Source organism: Balaenoptera musculus, chromosome 19 (assembly GCF_009873245.2).
Source record: "Balaenoptera musculus isolate JJ_BM4_2016_0621 chromosome 19, mBalMus1.pri.v3, whole genome shotgun sequence".
Taxonomy (NCBI): Eukaryota; Metazoa; Chordata; class Mammalia; order Artiodactyla; family Balaenopteridae; genus Balaenoptera; species Balaenoptera musculus.
The window spans coordinates 45,969,715-45,987,906 of NC_045803.1; the positions used below are offsets into that span (position 1 = coordinate 45,969,715).

Below are 18,192 nucleotides of genomic sequence, written 5' to 3' on the forward strand. Positions count from 1 at the left end.
TGCTGGGTCGTATGGTAGTTCTATTTGTAGTTTTTTAAGGAACCTCCATACTGTTCTCCATAGTGGCTGTATCAATTTACATTCCCACCAACAGTGCAAGAGTGTTCCCTTTCCTCCACATCCTTTCCAGCATTTATTGTTTCTAGATTTTTTGATGATGGCCATTCTGACCGGTTGTACTTTTTATGAAAAAAAAAAATACAGTTTTATCATTTTTTTCTTTTATGGGTTGTGCCTTTGGTATAATGTCTAAGAATTCTGCCTAACCCCAGGTCATGAAGGTTTTCTCCTATATTTTCTTCTAAAAGTTTTATAGTTGTATGTTTTACATTTAGATCTATGATCCATTTTGAGTTAATAGGTGTGAAATTTAGGTCAAGGTTCATTTTTTTTTTTTTTTTTTTGGCATATGGATATCCAGGTGTGATGTGCATTGAGTTGTTCATACTATTACCTAATTATCCTTTTAATGTTTGTGGTGATATCCCCTCTTTCATTCCTAATAATTGGTAATTTGTATTGTTTCTCTTTTATCATCTGGCCAGAGGTTCATCAATTTTATTGGTCTTTTCAAAGAACCAGGTTTTGTTTTCACTGACTTGATGTATTTTTTTGTTTTTAATTTAATTGATTTCTGGGTTCTTTTTATTATTATTATTTGCTTTTTTTCTAGTTCTTTTGGGTTTATTTTGCTATTTTTCTAGTTTTTTGTTTTGTTTTTTTTTTTTTGCTGTGCCACACAGCTCACGGGATCTTAGTTCCCCGACCAGGGTTGACCACGGATGACCCGGATTGAACCCGTACCCTCAGCAGTGAAAGCTGGGGAGTCCTAACCACTGGACTGCCAGGGAGTTCCCTCTAGTTTCTTAAAGTAGGACCTTAGATTGTCAGATTGTTGACATGTTTCTTCTGTTCTTATACAAGCATTTAATGCTGTATGTTTCCCACTAAGCACTGCTTTAGTGTATAACTCAGATTTTGATGTATGTTTATGTTTTTGTTCACTGTATTTACAAATTTCCCTTGATATTTCCTCTTTTACCCATGGATTATTTAGGAACGTATTGTTTAATTTCCACGTACACAGAGAGTTTTACAGTTAGCTTTCTGTTACTGATTTCTAGTTTAATTCCCTTATGGTCAGAGACCATATTTTGTATAATTTCCATTCGTTTAAATTTATTTATTTATTTATTTTGTCTGCGTGGCTTGCGGAATCTCAGTTCCCCAACCAGGGATTGAACCCCAGCCACGGCAGTGAAAGCACCGACTCTTAACCACTGGACCGCCTGGGAATTCCCTAACTTTTTTTTTTTAATGGCCCAAGACATGGTCTATCTTGGTGAATGTTCTGTAATTGAGAAAAATGTATATTCTGTTGTTGTTGGTTGGGGTGTTCTATAGGTATTGGTTAGATCCAGTTAGTTGACAATGGCATTCACATCTTTTACACCTTTGCTGATACTCTGTCTATAGTTCTATTCTTAGAAAGCATGTTGAAGTCTCTAACTATAATTGAGTGGTGGTTTATTTTTCCTTTCATATCCGTCAATTTTTGCCACATATATGTTTTAGCACTACTGTCGAATACATTTGCAATTAGGATTGTTGTATTTTCTTGGCGAATTCACCTTTATCAAGCAGTGGGAGGATAGGGAGTGATTTACGCCATGCTCTTAGGATCACAGCTCCTCTGGTCAGAAGAGGAGTCTCCCATGCCCCGTTTCTAGGTGCCTGCCTGGCTGCTACTGCCATTGCTTTTCTGTCGCAGCCAGCAGCCAGCACCGTTGCAGTATTGCCTGGGGGCACGGGTGGAGCGAAGGACAGAACTAAACAAAAGAGAGCCTTTTCCTCCATTGTCCTTTATCTTTCTTTCTCTGCTCCTTGGACCAGAAAGAGAGGGTTTTTCTTAGAGTTCCTTCTCTGTACCCAGTGAGCACTTCTGGGTTTTGGGCTGCCCTTGGGTACAGGCTGGGCAATACTGGAGGAAAATGATAGTTTCTTGCCAGTTTGAGGGAACTTCAAATTCTGCTCTCTTTCTCCAGTCTGCTCGCTGTCATTTATTTTTCAGAGTCCTCGGGTAGCTGTGGCATGCATTTTGTCGAGGATTTTAGTTGCATTCAGAGGAGAGAGAGGCAGGAGTCTCCATGGAGTGTTATGTATACCCATCTTCACTGGAACCAGAACTTTTTGTTTAGTTTTGATCTTAGAATATATTCTGAAATATACTAAATTCTGTACTATGTAAATAAACTTTTGTTTTTTATTCATGCCTATGTGGACAAAAAAAAAAATGTTGCCTGCCATTTCAGTAAACAAAGAGTGTTGCCCGCCATCAAGCCATCAGCCACTGCTGCCCCTGCAGCCCCCCAGTGGTGCACCCTGAAGGGAATTCAGGATGGAGAAAAACAGGATACCGGCCCTCAATAGTTAAGATGCATATCAAAGGAATGGTTTCAGTAAACCTAGACTCTTGCATTTTCCCATACATAGAAAAGCACTAAAATCATTAACTTGAGATGTCTGTTTTTTTGTGATTAACATCTTTTGATGTTTGACTACATGTTTCTTTTTGTTTTGTGTTGTTTCCCACAAAAACTCATATGTGTCCTGGCTCCTCCGTTACCTCTTTGGAGCAGTCCCTCAGAGCTGTCTCAGAGGCTCTGTCCCTGGCTATAGTCTCCAGTAATGCCCCGAATAAAACTTAATTCTCAACTTCCATGTGCATTTTTTTAGTTGACACCTATTAAGATATTTTCTTGTGATATATGAAGAAGTCAAGTAGTAGTAAGTTGTCATAGCCCAAGGAAAAAAGATTACTGGTTTTCTCTAAGCTAGAGGCAGCCTGGTATTAGAGGAACAGTGCTGAATGGGGGAATCATGAGACATGAGTCGGGCTAGCAACTAATTCTGTGACCTTGTACGAGGTAGTTAACATCCTGCATCCTCAGTTTCTTCCATAAAAAGGTAGTGGCTTTGAGACTTCCCTGGTGGTCCAGTGGTTAAGACTCTGTGCTTCCAGTGGAAGGCCCGCAGGTTTGATCCCTGGTCGGGGAACTAAGATCCCACATGCCGCATGGTGCGGCCAAAAAAAAAAAAAAGCTAGTGGAATAAACTATATTTCTGTGATTCTGAGGCTGATAGCTGAGAAATTGCTCCAGGTAACTTGTTTTTCTCTCAGGTGGCTTAAACTTTTGTGATTTTTCCCATTGGACTACACGTTTTGGGACTAGATTTAGGCTTTTTCTGATAGTCTTTGTTTGCTCTGTAGAATCATTGAGGTCTTCCTAGAGAGAAGTTATTTCTTAGCAGAGTATTACCATTGATCTCGATTGATTTTTAGATTTCTCTTGTTCCCCACACACCAAGTTAGGGTTGATAATAAATAAGATTCTCTTTGAAAGTACAGGGACTTCCCTGGCAGTCCAGTGGTTAAGACTCCGTGCTTCCAGTGCAGGGGGCATGGGTTCGATCCCTGGTCAGGGAATAAGCCCCCACATCTGCACAGAATGGCCAAAAGATTAAAAAAAAAAAAAAAAAAAAGAAGAAGGAAAAAAAGTACAGTGACTGGGCTTTAGACAGTCAAAAACTGATTTTATATTTAGTTCTTGATCTCTGAGAGCTGTAGTAGCTTTATGCTTTTCTTATATTTCACTATGTTGAAAGAATATAGAGTATATTGGTTTTGCTTACCCTTAAATTTTGTTTTATCCTGAAGTCCGTGGTATTTATGGTTATTGTGAAAAGCAGTTCTTTATTTAGATTTCTATTAATATTTTTTATTACTTATGAAAAATTTTAAGGATTGAAATGTCTTGTTTGTCGAGGCTTTTTGACTTAAAAAGTTTTTGGTTATGAACAATTTCTAATACACATGAAAATAGAGAATAATATAATGTACCATCATGTATTTATCATATACCTTCATCAGTGATCAATATTTTGCCCAGGGGCTTCCCTGGTGGCAACTCAGGTGGTTGGGAGTCCGCCTGCCAATGCAGGGGACACGGGTTAGAGCCCTGGTCCGGGAAGATCCCATATGCCGTGGAGCAACTAAGCCCATGTGCCACAACTACTGAGCCTGTGCTCTAGAGCCTGCGAGCCATAACTACTGAAGCCCACGTGCCTAGAGCCCGTGCTCCGCAGCAAGAGAAGCTACCACAATGAGAAGCCCGCGCACTGCTTGCCGCAACTAGAGAAAACTCGCGCACAGCAACTAAGACCCAGTGCAACCAAAAATAAATTGTTTTAAAAAAAAAATATTTTGCCCGTTTTGTTGCATTTTTTTTCTCTCCTATTTTCCTTCCTCAATATTTTTTCCCCCGGGAGTATTTTTTTTTTTAATATTTATTTATTGCTGCGTTGGGTCTTGCGGCACTCGGGATCTTCATCGTGGTATGCGGGATCCTTCTTTGCGTGCGGGCTCTTTGTTGCGACACGCGGGCTTCTCTCTAGTTGTGGCACACGGGCTTAGTTCCCCGACCAGGGATCGAACGCACGTCCCCTGCATTGGAAGGCGGATTCTTAACCACCGGACCACCAGGGAAGTTCCTCCCCCGGGAGTATTTTAAAACAAATCCTAGCAATCATATAATTTCATGTATATATAATGTTTATTTATTTATTAAAAAAAATTTTTTTTTGGCCACGCCGCACGGCATGTGGGATCTTATGTTCCCCTGCATTGGAAGTGCGGAGTCTTAACCACTGGACTACTGGGGAAGTCCAATATAATGTTTATTTTTGAAGTACTGGGAAGAACTCTTGGAGTTTTAATACCAGGTTCAGGTGCTAACTCTGTCAGCTACCGCCTTTGTGACCTTAAGCAAGTTGAATAGTTGCTCTAAGACCAAGTTTCCTCAAACGCAAAGTGGGGATAATGATTTTCTGCCCTTACTTCAAAATGATCTAAGGGACAAATGAGATGATGAAGATAATAAATGTAAAAGTGCTTTGTAAACTACAAACCCTAGACCCTTGAATAGTTCTGTTAAAAAGTAACAAAACAGGAGCTTCCCCTCTAGAGCCGGTGAGCCACAACTAGTGAGCCCACGTGCCACAGCTACTGTAGCCCACGCGTCTAGAGCCCGTGCTCTGCAACAAGAGAAGCCACCGCAATGAGAAGCTCGCGCACTGCAACGAAGAGTAGCCCCTGCTCACCCCAACTAGAGAAAGCCCACGCGCAGCAACGAAGACCCAACACAGCCAAAAATAAAGTAAATTTATTTTTAAAAAAAAGGTAACAAAACAGCCTTATACAGGTAGCTTTGCATAGTTTAGGACACACAATCTTAAGAGGGCCAATATACCAAAGCATATCAATACCTAGGGAACTTTTCTAAATTCCTAATGTACTATCCCTACCTTGAGGATTGATACCATAGTGACCGATTGGAGTGGGACATCCTCCTGGTATATTAGAATAGAACAACATTGAAAATCATTGGTTTAGGATTCCACAGCTAATATGTACTGAAGGTGATTGTAATGATTATCTAATTCTATCATTTTTCTTAACTTTGAGGTATAATATGTATAAAATAAAATGCAACTGTTTTAAGAATACAGATTGGTGAATTTCAAGAAGTGCATATATCCATTTCTATCACCCCAGAAGGTTTCCTTGCATCCCAGTCCAGTCCCTATCATTATCCTCTCAGGTAATCATTGATCTCTTTGCCATCACTGTAGATGAGACTTGTCTTTCTTAGAGTTTCATATAAGTGAAATCATACAATATGTACTCTCTTGTTCTTGTTTCTTTTGCTCAGCAGAATGTTTTTGAGACTCTTGTATGTTGTGTATTGGTTCTGTTTTATTCTGAGAAGTATTTTTTTTATAGGGGTATACTGATTACGATTCACCTGTTTATGGACATTTGGGTTGTTTCCAGTTTTTGGCAATTATAAATGAAGCTTCTTTGAATATTTGTGTACATGTCTTGGTGAGAATATATATTTTCATTTCTCTTGGGTAAATATGGAGTGGATTTGCTGAATCATATGCCAAGTATATATTTAACTTTATATGAAGTTGCCAAACTGTTTTCCAAAGTATTTGAACCATTTTACATTCCCACGAGCAGTCTGTGAAAGTTATTTGTTCTATATTTTTGCCTACAATTTTAGCCATTCCAATGGTGTGGAGTGATATCTCTTTATAGTTTTAATTTGCATTTCCCTGCTGACTGATGATGTTAGCATCTTTTCAGGTGCTTACGGCCATTCATATATCTTCTTTTGAGAAGTGTCTATTCAAATCTTTTCCCCATTTTTAAGTAAGATTGTTTTATTTTTGAGTTGTAGAACTTTATATTCTAAATACAAGCCCTTTGTAGGATAGGAATTGTATTATTTCTCTTTCTGTGGCTTGCCTTATTTTTATAATGACATTTTTTGAAGGGTAAAAGTTTAAAATTTTTATAAAATCCGATTTATTAATTTTTTCTTTTGTATTTTTTGCTTGTGTATGAAATGATTGCTTAACTCACGTTTCCAAAGATTTCCTTCTGTGTCCCATTTTGAGTTAATTTTTGTATATTATGTGAGGTTAGGGTCCAAGGTTAATTTTTTTCTTCTCATGTAGATATCCAGTTGTGCTAGCTCCATTTGTTGAAAGACTATCCTTCCTCCTATTGAATAACCTTGGCCCCTTTGTTGAAAATCAGTTGAACATATTTGTGTAGGTCTATTCCTAAACTTTCTGTTTTGCTCCATTATTCTCTGTCTTTCCTTAAATTCAGTTCCACAGTGTCCGAATTACTGTAGCTTTGTAGTATTTCTTGAAATTAGGTAGTGCAAATTCTCCACCTGTGGGTTTTTTTTTTTCATAATTGTTTTGTCTATTATAGGTCCTCTGTTGTTATTATTATTATTTTTACTTTTTAAAATATTCATGAGAATATGACACCAGTAGTCTTCTGAACAAAAAATTGTCACCTGCCATTTCAGTAAACAAAGGATGTTGTAGATGTGAAGCCATCAGCCACTGCAGCTGTCCCCCATGGTGCACCTTGAGGGGAATTCTGGATGGAGAAAAACAGGATACGGGCCCTAGATAGTTAAGATGCATATCAAAGGAATGATTTCAGTCAGCCCAGACTCTTGCATCTTCCCATACGTAGAAAAGCACTAAAATCATTGCCTTGAGACGTCTATTTTTGTGATTAGCAGTCATCTTTTGATGTTCGACTACATGTTTTTTTTCCACAGCAAAACCTCCTATATATCCTGGCTCCTCCCTTACTTCTTTGGAAGAGCTATCTGAGATGCTGTATCCTGGGTTTCAGTAATGCCCTGAATAAACTATAGTTCTCAGCTTTTAGGTTGTGCGTTTTTTTCACTTGACAGTTTTGTATGCTGAGATCAGTTTATTATTTTTTTCCTCATCACATTTTCAAAGAGTACCTAGGATACTGAGATGATTATGCTTCTTGGAAAGGTGTTTAAATCTGATATTTGGTCTTTTCTCCTAATCTTTCATTTTGTTGAATTGAGCTTTGATTATGATCATATTCAGTATTCATCTGATACTTTGTTGAGCTTTGTTGAGTTTAACAACAGTTGAGCAGAAAATACCTATCTTCTTAAAGGTTAGGCATAGGCCTTTCCTTAATTTAAGGATTGCCTAAAGATTTAGGTTGAGTTAGTTCCTAAGATATTTTGATATTAGTGATAGGCTTTACATCATTGGTGTATTTTATGTCTTATTTTGCTTTAGTTAATACTTAACATTTTTATTTGTGTTCTTTCCAGAGGCTTAATGAATTGAGGGGTTTGTATGTAATAGCTTTGCTGGAACTTTGTATTACTGGACTCAGCAAGTCTTAAATTCTTAAAAATCAGAAGTGTGTGTGGGAAGTTGTGTGAATGATTTTGGTAGTAAAAAATGTGAACGTCTTTATTTAATGTCTTTCTATATCCAGAGAATGCCAGCCCCCATCAGATTGCGGGAGCTGATCCGGACCATCCGGACAGCCCGAACCCAAGCCGAAGAACGAGAAATGATCCAGAAAGAATGTGCTGCAATTCGGTCATCTTTTAGAGAAGAAGACAATACATACCGGTGTCGGAATGTGGCAAAATTACTATATATGCACATGCTGGGCTACCCTGCTCACTTTGGACAGGTAGGCTGGGCTGAGACCACATCTAGCAAGGGTACTCTTATTTTAATGTCAATAGGTCAGGGATTGTCAGTCTTTCCTGTTGGGGAGGACAGGCTATTTTTGATGTCCTTGTAGTCTGATTATTGTGGACTGAGGGTAGAATTGAGAGAGAAGGCTGCAGACCTGGGAAGGCATGACATTGCCATCAATTGTCCTTTCCATTGGGAATCTCTCATTATGTGGATTAGGGTATGTTTTGGTGGTGGCAGTGAGTTTAAAAATTGACCGGGATTAACCAGTAGATTGTGATTGTTCTGTCAGAGGGCCTGGACTATAATGAGTATACATTTAAGAAAAGTTTGCTAAATGTTTTCTTAATTATTTCCTCAGTGCAGTGATATTATGAGGAACACCCCCAACAGATGTTTTTAAGTAAAAGAAATTAGATGGTTGCCAAGTAATAGCATTTAAGGATTTTGTCCTAATTACCTCATTCCTTGATAGCTATAACCACTGTGCAGGTCTGCCTCTTGATTTGCTCCCACATACAAACACATACAGCCAGTCTGGGCATGATATTCTTGGTGATAAGTGCTTTCTTCTTTCCACGTTTGTATGTGGTAAGGGAGATTGAGTCACAGAGAAGGGTATAGTGGGTTGTTTTTTAATTCTTATGAATGCTATTAAATTTTATTTCACTTAAGAATTTAATTATATGCTAAGTAGTCTTTTTATTGCAAAGACTGCAAAATTAAAAGAAAGAATGTGCAGTATTAGGTACAAGTAGAAAAAAATGCTACCCATATTTGCATTATTCAAAGATAATATTGTTAATGTTTTGATATATTTATCAGGAAAGATGGTCATCAGTTTATCTTCTGTTCAGCTCATTAACTTCAGTGGAAGGAGATGCCCTCACCCTTAGGTTAAAACAAAAAAGTAATGGGATTGAATCTTACCAGGCTGACTTGGGTTACTTTTATGCTCATTTTGGGGCAGGAAATGAGATCAGCCTCTCTAGAAATACATGTTTGAGAGTGGGAGAGCATTAATTCCCCAAAGGAAAATTGAGTTGTTAATATCAGAGGAAAGGACCAGATACTAGGCAGTCAAAAACAACAGCTGTCTTCTATAAATAAACGTCATATGCTTTTACTATATCAGAAGTGGATCTAGGCATGGTTATCCATGTAGTACGTGACATAATTAGTATAAAGCAAATAGATGTTCATATATTCTTTTTGGTTGATTTTAAGTAGACTCATTAAGTTAGATACTCAAGTGAAGGGAAGACTCCTAATCCTTCTACTCAGAGAGTACTACTGTTAACATCATGGAAACAGTAGATTTATATGCTCCAAAGGGTGTACTTTAAAGACAAACTCTGGAATTTAAAATCATAGGATAGACTTTGGTGATACTTCATTTTGTAAAGGAGCTTTCTATATATGTATCTCTAAGATTTATTTTTATAACATGTTTAAATAAAACTGCTTTTCAAGTCTGTCTAGGTGTTTTGGAACTTAATTAGATAAAACATTTAAGTCTTAGGCGGAGACTGTTCATACGCAAGGAAAGTACTAAAATTTTGATACGAAAAAATAAAGATTTTTCTGAGTGGGAATAGGAATCATAATTTTAAGGCCCTCATTCTGTTCCCTCTGTTTGAATAAGTCACGGCCCTATCCATATGAGTAATTTGGTACCCTACCCTTTGGAATTGCTTTTATAATGTACCCATAAAAAGGTTCCTATCAAGATTCTCTCTCCTGCATGTATGAATCACAGTGTCATTTTCATTTAATTATGTGTAAAAACAGCCAGCCTTTAATTGCATTTTATTTGTTAGATGTGCACTGTACATTATGATAGCCACTAGCTGTGTAGCCACTGGTCTTTGGAAATGTGGCTAGTTCAACTGAGGTGAAGATTAAAGGAAAATAAATTTTGGGTGGGTACTTGATGCAGTTATTGGAAAACTTTTAAATATGTTTTAAAACTTGGGTATGTGAATCTATTTTATCAATTGTAAGTTTTTTTTTTTTTTTTTTTTTTTTTTTTTTATTCACACACACACACACTGTATTTTATTTTTACAAGACATAAATAGACTGACACCAAGCATTGTACATGGATGACCACAACAAAAGCAACAATGATTGCAATTACCAAACATGAAACACACTCATACTATGTCATAATATTGACATTCAGTCCAGTAATCCTCCACTGTAACAGCTCCTTTACTTTGCAGTGAAAATTGATTTGTATATTCTTTGCCTCTGAGTCCTTGTGGGATTTTTTTTTTTTTTTTTAAATTCAGACAGAAAGTCACAAAAATTATACTCATCCTCATCAGTTCACTCAGTCCCATGTAATTAATTTTTTTTTTTTTTTTCATCTTGATCTTTTGTTAGCTCAATTGTAAGTTTTATGAAATCTAAATACAGTGCACATATTTCTGATGGATATGTAGTGTACAAATTAAGATGTGCTGTAAGTGTAAAATACATACTGTGTTTAGAAACCTTAGTACAAAAGAAAGATGTAAAATAGCTAACTAATAATTTATATGCTGATTATATGTTGAAATGATATTTTAGATATATTGGGCTGAATAAAATATATTATTAAAGCTAATTTCACCTGTTTCTTTTTCTTTTTTACTGCAGTATCTAACATGATACTGTACAACAGAAATTAAATATGAGCCAGATGTATAATTTAAAAATTTTTAGTAACCATATTTTAAAAGTCTTACTTAAATTTTACAATAAAACCCATGAGGTAGGTAGTATCCTCATAGTACAGATGAGGAAACTGAGATTTAGAGTTTAAGTGACTTGTTTAAACTGAAATTTAGAGTTTAAGTGACTTAAGTGACTCAACCTTGTATAACTCTAAAACCTATTCATTCTTTGTGTTTAGTTTAAATCTATAAATAGCTATTTGCATTAATTAATTATTTTAGCCCTGCCTTGCAGTAAAAAAGATTTGAGATGGCATATGTTACCAGCATCTATTTAAAAGGGAAACAGAATAGTAGAAGGTAAGAGTTAGGAGAAGGAAGAATTCAGAACACAAGGCCTATGTAGTTGCTGTTGGGGAGGCAGCTCAGGCAAGAAAAAAAAGATTCAGTTATGTGGTTGTTACTACTAGAATTTAAGAGCACAGCTGCGGGAACCAGACTGCCTCAATGTGAATTGGCTTTGCTACTTTACTGTCTGTGTGGTTTTGAGCAAGAACCTTATTAACCTTTCTTGTTTCCTCATATGTAAAATGGGGATATTCATAATACTACTTTATAGGGTTATTCTAAAATTTAATTAAATTAATAAATGTTAAACATTTGTTTTGTTCTTAAAAACCTATCAGACATTACCAATTTTACCATTTCCTAAGGGACAGCAAACAAAATTTAGGAAAAGCACTGAATTCTAAAATTTAATTAAATTAATAAATGTTAAACATTTGTTTTGTTCTTAAAAAACTATCAGACATTACCAATTTTACCATTTCCTAAGGGACAGCAAACAAAATTTAGGAAAAGCACTGAATTCTAAAAGGGATGTTCTTTCATGGGTCTTTTATTTAGGGGTCTTTTAGTAATGTAAGAGACAATATCCTCAACATTTTTACAACAAAAGCAATGATAGATTTCCTGTAGGGTGTGTAAACTTTCACGTGTCTGGCTTAAACACAACCCAGAAATAAAGTTGAATATCTGAAGAAGTGGGTAGATTGCAGGAGTAGAAAATGGTGTCTCAGGGCCCAAATTCTTCACAGATGTATTTTGTTTGTCCTGCACAGTACTTAAAATTGTTTTGAGTTTGCTGCCTACATATAAAAATCAAATAACTTCTCACGGAAATCTGGATTTCTAGTTTCTCTGAGAAAGTCAAGAGGATTTGGCAACACTGGATCCACATTTTCACATGGTAGTAGTAGGCTGGGGACCTTCTCCAGGCTCGGCATGCATTCTCTTTCTCCCCAGTTCCATCCTGGCCTGCTGTACCCAATTACCTGTCTGCAATAGTCTTCCTCTCCATCAATATAGTATAGTATAGCATTTCACTTCCTTAGGTTCTCTAAAGTTTTACAGTATTCTCCATAAGGTCTTACACATCTTTGGTGAAACTTATTGCTAGGTTCCCTGGAGCTCTTGTTCCTATTGTAAATAGCATTCTTTAAAATTTTTAATAATTATGTTGTAGGTATATAGAAATATAATTGATTTTTGTCTGTTTATCTGCCTAGCAACATTACTTAGTTCTAAGAGTCCCTGTGGACTCCATTGTTTCCATATGGTCAACAATACTGTCTGCAAATGATGGCAGTTCCCTTCCTTTTCCATCCTTAAACATTTTCTTATTTCCTTACTATACCGTACATGGAGAACAATATTGAAAAGAAGAGGTGATAGTAGGCATCCTTGCCTTGAGCACACTTAAGCTCAGATTGTGGTCTCCAAATACCCTTTTATTCTAAAAGGGTCAGGCCCATTAGAAAGGTGGCTGATCCCAAATCGGGGGCAGGAAATGTAGAGAATAAGCTTGGACTGTTGTACTGTATAAGAAGTCAAGAAAAACTACAGAGGTCATTTTAAAAGGATATGGTAGCCACAAGAGGAGGTTGTCATGCCTCAAAATGAGAAAGTTTGAGCTTTTTTTTTTTTTTTTTTTTTTTTTAAATTTTATTTATTTATTTTATTTATGGCTGTGTTGGGTCTTCGTTTCTGTGCGAGGGCTTTCTCTAGTTGTGGCAAGCGGGGGCCACTCTTCATCGCGGTGCGCGGGCCTCTCGCCATCGCGGCCTCTCTTGTTGCGGAGCACAGGCTCCAGACGCGCAGGCTCAGTAGTTGTGGCTCACGGGCCTAGTTGCTCCGCGGCATGTGGGATCCTCCCAGACCAGGGCTCGAACCCGTGTCTCCTGCATTGGCAGGCGGATTCTCAACCACTGCGCCACCAGGGAAGCCCGAAAGTTTGAGCTTTTAATAAAAGTAATAATTGTAGTTGAAACATACCAAGTAAGTTTATATCAATGAGTTCATAATAATTAAAAAATTTTTTGAAAATTTCATTGGTCATCTTTGGAGGATACTAGGGAACTGACTCATTATTTTGAAAACTGATAAATAAAAGGAAAGAAACAAACATTTATCCTGCCTTTCCTTACCAGTAGTTCCTTGTAAAGGAATTATTGCTAAGTTCCTTCTGAAGGAACTATTGGTGATCCAATGGTATATACAGAGAAATTGCTCCTTAGAGGAATAATCCAGCTAATGAAGAAGGAATGGAAGAATTAGGATATTACCATTTTGCAACCCCTGATGATCATCGGTGCTGCTAATGTCACAAGAGAGACAACCACCAGAAATAATTATATGCCTCCTGATGAAAGTTCATACCACCACCTGCGAATTATATTTGCTAAATCAAAACAAAAGAAAAACTGATAAACCTGAATCTGATCAAGCCTCCTTGTCTGTTTAAAAAGAGACGTTTTATAAGTGTTCATTGTAGTTTTGTTTCTGTTAGGAAAGCATTGGGAACAATCTGTATCTCCACAAAAAGAATAGGTAAGTTGGGCTTCCCTGGTGGCACAGTGGTTAAGAATCTGCCTGCCAATGCAGGGGACATGGGTTTGAGCCCTGCTCCGGGAAGATCCCCCATGCCACGTAGCAGCTAAGCCTGTGTGCCACAACTACTGAGCCTGCACTCTAGAGCCCGTGAGCCACAACTACTGAGCCCGTGTGCCACAACTACTGAAGCCTTCATGCCTAGAGCCTGTGCTCCGCAACAAGAGAACCCACTGCAATGAGAAGCCTGCTCACCGCAACGAAGAGTAGCCCCCGCTCGCCACAACTATAGAAAGCCTGTGTGCAGCAACGAAGACCCAACGCAGCCAAAAATAAAATAAATAAAATAAATAAATTTATAAAAAAAAAGAATAGGTAAGTTGTAGTATATTCATACATGGGATACTCTATAGCAATGAATATGACCGAATTGGAGCTTCTTGTCTGGATGTGAGTAATGCTCAAAAGATGTTGAGTGAAAAGAGCAGGAATACAATATGATACTTTGTGTAAAGTTTAAAACATTCAAAAACAATTGTCTCTACATGTATAGCTAAGGACATATGACATGACAATGATCAGCGGCAGTTTTGAGTTTTGGTTACTCCTGGGATAGAGGGAACAGATTGAGGCAGAATATTCAGAGGGATTCAGTTGAATTTGTAATATTAAATTTATTAAAATAAATAGGGTAAAATTAAGATTTGATAAAGCTCGTTGGTAGGTCAAATTTTTGAGTAAAATATTTCATAATAAATTTTCTCAAGAGAAAAAAAAAATGGGATACAATAGGAATGTTAATGCCAGAAGAATGAAAAAACAGGCTCTGGTCCATACAGATTTTATGTTGCCAAGCTACATAGTGGTAAAGCAGTTATAATCTTGTTCTTCAGAAATGTGTGTGTGTGTGTGTGTGTATAAACTAGAAAGTTATTTCTGAGTATTAAAATGAAATACAAGTAACTAAGACCTAACCAATCAGTTGCAAATCCGTTAATGTTTACAATATTTTAATTGCATCTTTTCATTAGGATGATTGTTCACATCATAAAGCTCAGTGTTAAATTAAAAGCAAATGTATATGTGCATTTGACCTTTTGGGAAATTGTTCTAAAAGCTAACAAAACGAGTGCAGCTTTTTTCTAAAGGGCAACCAGATTAATGCTGATAAAAGGCAGTATTTTTACTTGCTTCAGAAAAATGTAACAAGGCCAGAAACTTGGTAAAGTTCTCCTTTTAAAAATTGCTTTGAAATTCAAGGAAAATTGGAGCATTGAGTCGTCTAGGAAAAGTATGTAAAAATTAAGTTGTTAGGCTTTCTCTCAAATCTACTCCATCAGAATATCCTGGGGGTGACCTATATATCTTAGAACCCTCCGAGGTGATTTTGATTAGTGATTTTTAAGGCACTGTATTTGTTCTAAAGGAGGCTGATAACTTCAGTCCCTTAAGGCTTGTTGCTCATGGCTCTCTGGAATGCTTCTGCTGAGAAAATATTCTGAGAAAAGTTCAAGGATCAGCTGGAGAGAATTAGGGACTATTTGCCTTGAAGACATGGAGTGTAGGACAACTGTTAGGGCACTGTCTTCCATGATGTGGCTCAGTTACCTTAGTGATAAGGAAACTAGGCCCAGATTGTTGAAATAACTCACATAGGTCTCTTACCTAGAACCAGGATAAGAGAGGCAAAGCTCCTAACTGGTTTCTTTCTGTTCCATTAAGTGTTTTGTAATGAGGTAGAAACCTTTCTCAGATGTTTTCTTAGTTTCTGAATTGGGTGGCCTTCCTACTTTGTTTTCACAGTAGGCTTGTGCATGACTGTCACGGTATATATATATCATATTTTATGATAAATATTCAAATGCTGGTTTTCTTTTATGTGTCCTTCTAACTGTGTATCAGAATGACTAGCACATTGGTTTGGACACAGCAGGAGCTTTCTAAATTAAAGGAAAACCACAGTGTCTCAAAACACTTGGAAAATAAATATAAAAAAATCAGTGAGTAGCAAAGGGTTACCACAGTCAACCCTTTGGGATGTAGGTCGGGGGAGAGGGAGAAGGTTGCTGTGGATAAGCAAGTATCAGTATATTAAGAGCTTGTTAAGGAAGAAATTGATAGTAGGTGAAGAATACAAAATAACTGTCAGCAGAAAAGAGCACAGCCCTTGTGGGGAATAGAGATAAGAAGGGAGCATACTTCTTAACACGTTCCTGCGGCATCACAGGTATGATAGAATAGCACAGTAATTGCTCATTATAAATTTAAGTTATCTTTAAAAGGTTGATTGTTTCCATTTACTGAGTTATATTTTCATATGATTTTGTTCTTAAATTTTTCAAGGGCTTTTTCATGAAATGATTCCAAGACTCAAATGCTTTTTTGCTATTTTTTGAAATATATGTTGTTTAACTTTGGAGGGGGAACAAATGATTTGTTGTTTTTTTCCTTTTTAATTATAATATTATTGTATTAACTTTTCTAACTACAAGTTAGATGTAAGTTCTCTTTATCCTGCAGTTTTTTCTCTCCCAGCCCAATATTATTTATCTTTGAAATAAATAATGACAGTTCATCGACGCAAAATTTAAAGGATACAAAAGGATATACGATGAAAACTCTGCTTTCTATCCTCTTCCAGTCACTTAGTTTCCCTCCTTATAGGCAACTTGTGGTATTCATTTCTTGACTATACTTCCAGAGACATTTTATACATCTCCAGGCGATGGACATACATATTCTCGCCTCTTCCAAAAATATATTGTAACATACTGTATGCACTGTCCGCTTATTAATCTGTCTTGAAGATTAACCCATACCAATATATAAAGAGCTTCCTTGTACTTATTTTTTTCCAACTTTATTGACATGCTCATGGTAGTCATACAGCATAGTATTCTGTTATATGTGTGAATCAATTTATTTAACTGATGTCTTATTAACGGACATTTATTTCCAATCTTACTGTTTAAAGTAATACTACAATGGAATAATATCCATTATTTTGCTCATGTGGGAATATAAATGCATTGTAAGTTCCTAAAAGTGGATTTGTTGAGTCAAAGGATATGTGTGTTTGTAATTTAGATAGACCAAATCTTTCTTACTACATCTTGTGCAAGTTTATACTGCCATTACTAATGTCCTTGCACTGTTATGACAGTTTTTTATCTTTGCTAATAGGTTAAAAAGTAGTATCTCAATATGGTTTTGATTTGCGTTTCTTTTTCTTTTTTAATAACTTCACTGAATCATATTTTGCATATCATATAACACACCCTTTTCAGGTGTACAGGTCAATGATTTTTTAGTAAATTTTCCTAGATGTGGTTGCATTTGTTTTATGAGGAGATTGAACTTCATTTTGTATGTTTGAATTATTTCTTAGTTTGAACTGTCTGTTCAAATTCTTTGACTTTTTATATTCGTTGTTGGTCTTTTTAAAAATAAGTTTGTAGAATCCTGTTGTATAGGATTTCGTGTCTGTGAAATGAGTTGCAAATATTTTTTCCAAGTTTGTCATTTGTCTTTTGACTTTTGCTCACAGAGTTTGGGGTAAAAGCAAAAGTTTTCTGTTACCTTGGTGGTGGACTGTTTATGGTGGATTTAAAGCCAGATTTGTGGGTTAGCAGTGTTTCAGGTGGCAGTTTCAAGTAGCTCTAAGTGAGGAGCAGTAGTTCTCGATGGAAGTTGAGGTTGTTGTCTAAGGGGTGGATACATTTAATTGGTTACTATTTTTTTTGTGTTCTGTAACTCATGTAAGTGTTGAGTTGTGTTTTTAGTGATTGCTGCTCAAAAGTGGATGCCCTCTCCTCACATTTACCCACATCCCACTGTATTCCCCTCCAGTCATTTTCTTTTTCAACATTTGAAAACCTTGATAACACTTTTAATGATGACACGTGGTACAGTCTGAGCTCTGTTTGCTGGCCACTGTAAATGTGAAGTGTGATCAGAGTTAATCCTTCACTGGAGTATGTATTTCAGAGGCCATTTCCAGTATATAATCTTGTATTTTCCCCTCAAATTTGTCACCTTCAAAAAAAAAAAAAACAGCAGCTCATTCTTAGAGCAAAGTCACTGTACCAACAGGAAATATTAAAAAAGAATTAATTTAGTATTTGTCCCTTTAATTTTAGTTTTTCTTTTGGCTATTTAGTTATTAGGTAAGTTTTAACAGCTGTCACAAAAAGCAACAAATTGTACTCACCAGTCACCAATAACTTTTGGTGTGACTGTCTTAAAACTTGACCTTTAAAAATATGAAGTAATATTAATGCCTGAGTGTCCTTTTCATTAGTTCACCTTAAGAAAAAAAATTTGGGTAGTTTGTGTAATGCTTGCTGTTTGCCTGAAGCGTGATTCAGTAAGCACGATAAACATTTCAGTGATACCTGGTTCTTAGAACATTTTCTTTTACTGCTAAAATACTTATTTATAGAATGATTAAATGGAAAGATTTAAAGTCCTTCAGTTTGAAAAAGAGAAAGATTTTTCTAATAACATT

General features: G+C 36.5%; 1 protein-coding gene across 2 annotated transcripts in view; it reads left to right on the forward strand.

The window, feature by feature from the left end:
- Positions 1 to 18,192, forward strand: part of AP1G1 (adaptor related protein complex 1 subunit gamma 1) — an 80,812-nt gene that overhangs the window by 19,930 nt on the left and 42,690 nt on the right. For both annotated transcript variants that reach the window (XM_036832727.1, XM_036832726.1), the window contains exon 2: positions 7,925 to 8,128. In XM_036832727.1, the coding sequence (XP_036688622.1) occupies positions 7,928 to 8,128 (201 nt within the window). In that variant the 5' untranslated portion in view covers positions 7,925 to 7,927. The remainder of the gene's footprint in view (positions 1 to 7,924; positions 8,129 to 18,192) is intronic.